The sequence below is a fragment of the Grammomys surdaster genome, unplaced genomic scaffold (assembly GCF_004785775.1).
Source record: "Grammomys surdaster isolate TR1022 unplaced genomic scaffold, NIH_TR_1.0 239, whole genome shotgun sequence".
NCBI lineage: Eukaryota > Metazoa > Chordata > Mammalia > Rodentia > Muridae > Grammomys > Grammomys surdaster.
The window spans coordinates 3,476,684-3,485,881 of record NW_021604684.1 but is presented as its reverse complement, the minus strand read 5'-3'; the positions used below and the strand labels follow the sequence as shown (position 1 = coordinate 3,485,881).

The following is a 9,198-nucleotide window of genomic DNA, read 5'->3' as shown; positions in this document are numbered from 1 at the left end:
CTTCCTTCCTTCCTTCCTTCCTTCCTTCCTTCCTTCCTTCTTTCTTTCTTTCTTTCTTTCTTTCTTTCTTTCTTTCTTTCTTTCTTTCTTTCAGACGCTCATAACTATAACTGTCTTGAAACTTGCTCTGTAGACCAGGGTGGCCTTGATTTTGCAAACTTTGCAAACATTTTCTGTTCTTCCTACTTACTTTCTTTTCTTCCATGTTTCCTTCCTTTCTTTCATTTATTATTTAATGTACATTAGTGTTTTGCCTGCATGTATATGTATTTGAGGGTGTCAGATCCTCTGGAACAAAAGTTACAAAGGATTGTGAACTTCTATGTGGGTGCTGGAAATTGAACCTGGGTCCTCTGGAAGAGCAGCCAGTGCTCTTAACTGCTGAGCCACCTCTCCAGCCCTGTTCCTACATTCTAAGTGCTAGGAATTTACAGGTATACACGAACTCATCTGGCTTTATGATAGTTTTCTTATGCTTGCCATAAAAATAAAATTATGTCATCCACTACCCTGCCATGTTTTATCAGCCTTTATGATTAAAAATTATGTGTAGTTCAGTTTTTACTTGAAAACCTACCTTATTTTTCATTCTACTTTATCAATAGATGATGATATTAATGATGAAGAATTTTATGATGATCATTTAGAAGCATATTTTGAACAACTAGCCATTCCAGGGATGATATATGAAGCAGGAGGACAGGAGTCACCAGAGAATGATTTTAAGTTCCCTGTAAGTGATCCCAGTCAAGTATGTTCTAGTCTTTTGTTTTTGTTTGTTTTTATAAAGAACTTTGACCTTGTAAATCACTGTCTTATTAGATTTTTTTGTGTTTTGTTTTGAGATATGATTTCATGTAGACCAGGCTGACCTACAACTCACCTTGATCTTCTCATCCATCTGCCTCCACCTCCCCAGTTGCTAGGATTAGAGTTTCCTGCCACCACACCTGATTCATTTTATGTTAATGTTATAAACTTAAGTCTATGGCTTTCCTGTGGACTTCAAACTGATGAAAAAAATTGATTTTCTTCTCTATTTTCTCTTACTTTGGTCTCACTTAAAAAAGTAAAAAAGGAGGTTAAGAATTCCAGCACTCAAGAAGCTTGTCCAGGAGGATAGGATTTCAAGGCCAGCATGGGTTACATGCAAGAAGACAAGAAAATGTAGTCAATGGGCATCCTTTTTCTGCATTAAGCAGTTAACATCTTGTTGCCATAGCATTTTTTTCTCTCTGGATCATTTGAAAACAAATAGCAAATGATTTATGACTATACACTAAAATTTATCACCAATGAATAAGAACATTTTCCAACATAGCCACATGCTATTATAATATACCTTTGATACAGTAGTTTAAAATTAAAATACATTTTATTCATATGGATGTTTTACTTGCATGTATGTCTAGACTACTTGCATGCACTCGAAGGCCAGGATAGGGTGTCAGATCTCTTGTGATTGCAATTTCAAATGGTTGTGAACCACTATATGGGTGCTAGAACCAAACCCAAATTCTTTTTTCTTTTTCTTTTTTTAAAGATTTATTTATTTTATATATATGAGTACATTTTGCTGTCTTCAGACACACTAGAAGAGGGCATTGGATTCCATTACAGATGGTTGTGAGCCACCATGTGGTTTCCGGGAATTGAACTCAGGACCTTTGGAAGAGCAGTCAGTGCTCTTAACCACTGAGCCATCTCTCTTAGCCCCAAACCTAAATTCTTGAGAATAGCTCTTCACCATTGATCCATCTCTCCAGCCTCTGATACATTGGATTAAATTAATGACTATATTCAAATTTGCTCAGTTATCTCTAAAATATTCTTTATTTTTACTGTTCGTGATTCATAGTTTAATCAAGTGTTTTATGATCTGTGGTTATTGGGTTTCTTTATTTTAACTTGCAGTTCATTCATGCGTTAAGCATTTTATACATTTTAGAAAACTTCTGATTACTATATCCCCTAATTAGAATAAGTTAGACATTTGGCAAGAACTTTAGTGATCCATTTTCCTCATGAGTAAGCTGGTTAAACATGGCTGCTGTGCATGCACTGCCTCACAGCAGTGGATGTATCTGTGCTTCTGCCATTGTTCTGTCTGGCATTGGCTTTCCCATGGGTGCTCTTTAGTAATGCCGTTGCTCATGTCTCTGATGCGGATGATTTTTTTTCTTTGTGATTAAATCATCTGTGGGATGACACATCAAGGCCTTGTAAACATCCTGTCTCAAGCAAGGCTTCACAAAGTGCTAAAGCTTCCTGGAATTAAGCACTAAACACTGGTGTTTGCCATGGTGGTGTTTCTGATTCTTTCTTATTGTCTGTCTAGCATCCGTCAGTAAGGCAGACATTCTGTTTTCCTCAAAATGTTCTTTTTTAATTTAAAAGAGGATATTTTCTTAACAGGCAAATGAAAACAGTATCTTAAACTGTGAATTTCAATCAGAAAATAACAGTCCTCTGGTTCCTCATGGTGCATGTACTTCAGGAAATTCTCCTACTACTGACACAGAGTCTGAGGAAGGCCATGGTTGTCTGCCAGGGACTAGTAAGTGTTGAAATATGATTTTTTTTTCCTTTTTTGATTTGTTTGACCCAAGATTTCATATAGTACCCTAGGCTGGCCTGGATCTTACTGTGTACTCCAGATGGACTTCACCTCATTGTAGTCTTTCAGCCTAGACTACTGACTACTGAAAGTTTAGGAATGGGCTGCCATGTCTGGCTCTCCTTTGTTCTTAAATTTGGGTTTGAGTTTACCTTTTTAGGAAAAAAAAAACCTTTGTCGTGATTAGTTTTCAGTTTATTTTCATTTTCCTTTTGAATCTTTAGCCCAAAAACTTTGAAAAGAGTTTTAATGCCTGAGCAAGAGGTCAGTTGCTTCCTGGTTAAATTTGTTTCTGAATGGTTTTGTATTATATGTTAATGTGAAACTGCAGTCATCAATTTTTTTTAACGGTTTTGTGTATATAATGACATTAGAAATAATTGTAATCATGTCTGCATGGTACTGGTAGAAATTCAGTAGCATGTTCTTAGGTGGCCATTTTAAATGATTGTGTCCGATTCAGACCTTGGAGAATGAGAGATCAGCCCTCTGTATGCAGCCAGCCTTCTCATGTTCACCCCTTATTGTGCTTGTTTTCACTTGTTTCCAATCTGCAGAATTTGTCATATGAATACTAAGTAATAACTAGGAAGACGGTTATTGCATTAGTCTACCTAGACTTTGATACTGTTCCATTAACCCTTTTTCCTTATTTTCAGGTGGCTGTGTAGGTACTGTAGATCATAAAAAGCAGGTAGATAATGTGTTATCTCTTTACTCTCATACCTGGAGAACTGAGAAGGAAGGGGCACGAAATATGAAGGATATTGTTTCAGATCAAAGCAGAGTAAGTTGGTGAACATTTTACCTAACTTCCTAGTAATCTCTCACGTTTGTATGATACCAGATTTTCAGAAGAAATTGTTGACCTCTGAAAAATACAGGAGAAATATAAAATTATTATTCCTATGTTTTGTGTTTGATTGTATGTATTATTGGCATCACTATTATACACTTGTGTAGAATTTTTTTGGTTTTAAGCATCTGAAGTCATGCATTTAGTTACTCATTTGAAAAGTTCTTTAGCCTAGTATGTAGTCATTTAATAAAGCACATAGCTGGGTGTGGTGATCTATGCATTTAATTCCTGCATTTGGACAGGTGCAAGAGGGTTAAAACATGAAAGTTAACTCAACTATATAGCTGAGTTCACACCTGCATGCGATACATGGGAACCTGTTTAAAAACAAAATTAAAAAGAAACAAACAAAAAACCCAAAACCTTTCTCAAGGATGTTTTCATGTTAGACTTTTCTTTTTGTTCTGATGCCACCTGATTTTTCCTGTCTTGAAACATGGTAGGCATTTCTGACTCTTTTTTTGTCTGTTTGTTTGTATGTGTCTGTCTAGCCTGGCTCTCTTCCCCTCCTTCCCTCACCTAGACTGAAATCGACTTACCAGTCTAAGGCAGTATTAATAACTTGCCCTCTAGATCTAACAAAGCTGCTTAAAGAAGGGCTATTTTGACAAGTAGTTTGAGGAGATGCAGTATTTCACTGGAGGGCTTTTTTTTTTTTTTTTTTTCAAATAAATAGTCCTGGCTGTCTTGGAACTCAAAAAATTTAGACTAGGCTGGCCTTGATCTCAGAGATCCATCTACCTCTGCCTCCTGAAGGCTGGAGTTAAAGGCATGTAGCACCCTGCCACCTGGCTCACTTGAAGGCTTTTATTTATACTAGTTTTATGCAGCTTGTTACACTAATGGGCTTGCTTTTGTAGAGACTTTTATTGGTAATTACAAATGTATAATTTACAGTTCTGCCTTGTGATTGACAGAGAGGCCTGCTTTTGGTTTATAAGTCCGTTGATGTGTGTAATTGGTATGACCATATTTTTTTAAGGTCTGGTTATTTATTTGTTATTCTTAAAGACTTATTTTTGACTGCACTTTGAATAAGGAAGGCTAGCATCTATCTCTTGGCAGTTGATTCCTGCTGTCTTTCTTTGGCTTTCTTCATTCTGTTGGCTAAAAGTTCAGCATGTTCCGCTGCCTCCAACTCCCTTTCTTAGTGTGTTTTCTCTTCGGAGCAGTGCATTGGTGTTTGAGTTGTAGGACAAGTTGGGTAAGTGACAAGATACCAAATCTTGGATGCTTTGGTCCTGAGCTTCTTACTTTGAGGCTTTCTGACAGTATATTGGCAGACACTATCTTCTTTAAAGAGATTAAAAAACTTCTGAATTCTTCTAGTTCATTTGGGCCTCAGTTGATAAGGCACATTAGTATTGTCCATTCACACACATCCTTCTCTCCTTTATTTTAACTTTCTAAATTATAATAACCAAGTTGATAACTTTTTATCCCCACTATTCATCTGTGAACAAACTTGAGTCTGAGCACATTTTAAATTGGGTTTTGGCAAATTTCTTAGCTTTAGTTCATACATAGTCCAGGATATACTGAATACTATATAGGCCATTTATTTATATAATAAGCATTTTATAGCAGTTACATTGCTTTGTCCATTAAATGTCAAAATGAGTGTGAAAAACAAAACTTATTGTTGTTCCATTAATACTTCTTAAAGAAATGTGGAGGAGAGGATATTGTGGTGAAGAGGCCGCATGCTGTGGATGAGACACTCAGATCTACGTGTAGCCACAGTTCAAATGAAACAAAAGGGGGCTTTGACCCAGCTGACTACATCAACCAGAATTCAGAATCTCCTCACCAAAATCAGCATTTGGCTTCAGATTTAGAAACAGTTCTGAATGTGGATAGATGCTTAAATACAGAGACTCCTACAGTGGTTATTCAAAAACATGGGAACCTTGCGTCTTCGAAGACTAATGGTGACAATGGAGTTAATTCTTCTGATACTCTTTGGTCACCAACCTGTGAAAGGAGAGCATGTGAATTTTATGAGTCTGGTGCAAAGACTAATGACAGTAAGTAGCCTATTTCATTTTAAATAGAATTAAAGAAGTGTAAGATGTTTAGGCTAAGCTTCCACATAGAACTCTATTTATGTTGAAGTATTTAAATGTTTTTATGGATTGAAAAAATATTCTTTAACAATTTCTTTTTTTATTCATAAACAATACATTCTGAGCACAGCCTCCCCTCCCTTCATCTCCCAGTCGCCCCCCTCCAGGTCCATTTCTCATTTCCCTTCAGAAAAGAGCAGGCCTCCAGGGATGTCAGCTGAGCATGGTATAAGAAGGTACAATACTGGGCACAAACCTTCATATCAGGGCTGGATAGGGTAACCCATAGGAGGAAAAGGGTCCCAAAAGCAGGAAAAGAGTCAGAGACAGCCCCCACTCTCATTGTTAGGAGTTCCACAAAACCCCTAAGCTAAACAACCATGTAATACATTGGTCACATTTGTCCCTCAACCCTCTCTTACCTTCTTTACCTACAAACTCCTCCCACCAGGTCCCTATCCCACCTTCATGTCTTATTTGTTTTTGTTTTGTGTTCCTCAGGGTTTAATCAGAGCTGGTAAGGTTGGTTGTGAGCCTGTCCTCTGGTGTCTCAACTCCCTAGTAATTACATTACTAAAGAAAAATTTCTCTCCCCCCATCAGCCCTTGAATGCCAGAAATTCCCCTGTGTGGGGCAGGACCCCATGAGCTCCTCTATATGTTAGTATGGATTTTAAAGATTTTAAAAATATACTAGTATTGCATGATTGTTGCTCAGAAATAATAATGTTAAGCAGACAGCTAGTGCAAATGTACCTTCCTTTTTCCCCATTAGACCTCATAAACTTGTGACTGAGTTTGTCTTGTTGCCATCAAAGGCATTTCCCTTTTTGGAGAAATGGATTTTCCTTTTTAAACTGATTTTGAGCAGACTTCAACACCATTGTTAAGTAAGTTAGTTGTTACATGCATCATTCAATGGTTTTGGTATTTACTCTTTAGAAATAGATCTCTCACAGAATGTAGTCTACCAAAATGAGGACGGCAAATGGGTCACTGACCTTGCCTACTACACATCTTTTATTGATCATCAAGATTTACAGATGTCTCCAAATAATGAAATGAATGAAGACTTCAGATCTGGTTGTAAGTATGGAGATAACCACTTTTATTGTGCCAGACTCATTGTTTATGATGATATTTTGAATCTAGTTGGCTTGTATTGGTCAGTCATATAAAATCCCTTCTGAAATACAATTGCATTCTGTAAGTTCTTTAAAATAAAAGATGTAGCAAACAGTTACAAGGTTTGGTAGAAGGAAACACAGATGAGGTTTTACATCACTTCTTTTTGTTGTTCTAACAAGTAAACTTTTGGGGACGGCATGGGACTATTTTAGTGTTTAACCAGTGGAAAAGTCAAGAGGCAAATGAGAAGATCATTATTTTAGGTTAGCCCTTTAGGACATTGCCCTTCTGATTCACTCTTCACCTTCCGTGAATCTTCACCTTTCTTCACAATCCTGAGGTCTGGACCACAGATGAGCAGGCCTGACTCTGGTCTCATGTATGTTTAAAATCCCCTCAGGCGGAGCTCTGCACTCTAGTGCTGTGGCTCCTGGGGTATAGACTAGGATGTGTTCTCAGGCACCCCTGCACTCCCATGAGAACAAAGATACTCATGAGGATCTTTAAGGTCAGATAGGAGAGGACTGCCTGTTTCCTGTTTGTTTTGGGGTATGGGACTCTCTGAGTCTAATATAGTTCTGACCAAACAAGTACCTGGAAATTCTAGTAACTAACTTGTAGAGAGACATTTCAGTCAGATCAAAGCCTGTGTATACATAGACAGCTTTTCTTTCTTTCTTTTCTTAAAGATTTATTTTTGTTACTTTAAAAATTCTGTGTATGTCTGTATAGGTATATACACTTGAGTGCAGGTGCCTATAGAGGAATTGGATCTCATTTGAAGCTGGACTTACAGGTGGCTGTGAGTCACCTGATAGAGGATTGAACTCTGGTCCCCTGGAAGAGTAGTGCATGCTGTTAACCACTGAGCCAGCTCTCCAGCTCTAGACAGATTTCTTTTCTTTTCTTTCCTTTTTTTTTTTTTTTTTTTTTTGGTTGGCTCTTTGAGACATTGAGACAGGTTCTTTCTACATAGCTCTGACTCCTAGAACTCAGTATGTAGACCAGGCTGGCTGCAAACTCACAGAGGCCTACCTGCTTCTGCCTTCCTCATGCTGGTATTCAAGGCTATGTCATCACACCCTGCCAGACAAAATTCTTAATTTGTGTGTACTCAACTTTTTAAAACTAAAATTAATTGTAGCCTTGCTTAATTTAAAGAATGAGTTTTTTTTTTTTTTTTTTTTGTGTGTGTGTGAATATTGCATTGTTGTGTGTGTGCTCTTATGCAGGTAGACAGATGGTTGCATCTTGTGCATCGTGTTTGGGATCAGGACAACCTCAGATATTTGTCCTTAACTTTATCCTTTTTTTAAATTTAGATAAGGTTTTCTCTTATCCTCTTATTCACTGCTGAACGGGCCCATGAGCTTTCAGATTCTTATATGTTCCTGCAGGATATAGGGGTTATAAGCATGTGTGCTACTGTGTCTGGCTTTTATATGGGTATTTGGGATTTGAACTTAGGTCTTCCTGCTTACATGGGAAGTGCTTTACCCACTTAGCAATTTCCTGAGTCTGGAATATTTCTTATAAATGGATAGAAATCTTGCTATTAACCAGGTTGGGCTCATGCCCCTGGGCTCAATTGGTTCTCTTACCTCAGCTTCCTGAATGGCTGGGACTCTAGGCACATGCTATCATGATTGCACTTAATTGGAATTATGTGTAAATACTTTCCAACAATCAACTAGGGCAAATTTTCACAACTGAGATCAGTCAGTCATGGTAGTGTATGTTTTAATGGAAATTTGACAACCTTACATACTTAATATAATTGTATAAATTGTGTCAATGGAAGTTTTACATACTTAAAAAAATGTGTATTTCATGAACTAGGGAGTTGGCTTAATGGATAAAAGTGCTTGCTGTACAAGCAGGAGGGCCTGCGTTCTGATTCCCAGTATTCATGTAAAGACTCGTGGGAAGGTGCTAGTGCTATGCTCTTGTAACCCCTTTGAGGGCTGGGGTAAAATGGGCAGATGCTAGGAGCTTGACAGGACACTGAAAAACAGAGACTTTTCTCAAAAATAAGACTTGAAGCACTAGAGGAAGACACTTGAAGTTAACTTGTGGCCTCTAGAGCTGACAGGTACACCTGCAGAGGTACACCTCCTCCACATATGCACTCGTCCCCATGACAAAGTGTTTTCTTATTATTTCATTTTTTAAATTTGCTTTTCGTGTGTGCTAATATAAATGTAATTATATAAAGTTGTTTTTCTTTAAGCTGAAGCATTGGATTTAATTGCAAAAGATGAAGAAGAATTCAATAAAGAACATCCATTTATACAGGTTTGAAATTACTTGTTCCAACCTAAATTTAATTTTTTCTTGTATTAATTCATATTTAGACAAAAAACTCCATGTCCCACCCCTCCCCACCCCCCCACCCCCAGCAGTTAGTATAGAATTACTTCACATTTTTTTTTTCTTCATGTTATGGCAACTTTAACTTTTTTGTCCTAAGTTATTAGCCTAAAAGTGATATACTAAAACATATCTTTATAAGAGAATGTAGGTTACAGG

At 37.3% G+C, this 9,198-nt stretch overlaps 1 protein-coding gene across 4 annotated transcripts in view; it reads left to right on the top strand.

Moving 5' to 3' along the window:
* Nucleotides 1–9,198, top strand: part of Cep192 (centrosomal protein 192) — an 80,143-nt gene that overhangs the window by 10,631 nt on the left and 60,314 nt on the right. For all 4 annotated transcript variants that reach the window (XM_028774282.1, XM_028774281.1, XM_028774279.1 and 1 more), the window contains exons 8-13: nt 606–733; nt 2,416–2,557; nt 3,277–3,404; nt 5,143–5,503; nt 6,484–6,627; nt 8,900–8,964. In XM_028774282.1, the coding sequence (XP_028630115.1) occupies nt 606–733; nt 2,416–2,557; nt 3,277–3,404; nt 5,143–5,503; nt 6,484–6,627; nt 8,900–8,964 (968 nt within the window). The remainder of the gene's footprint in view (nt 1–605; nt 734–2,415; nt 2,558–3,276; nt 3,405–5,142; nt 5,504–6,483; nt 6,628–8,899; nt 8,965–9,198) is intronic.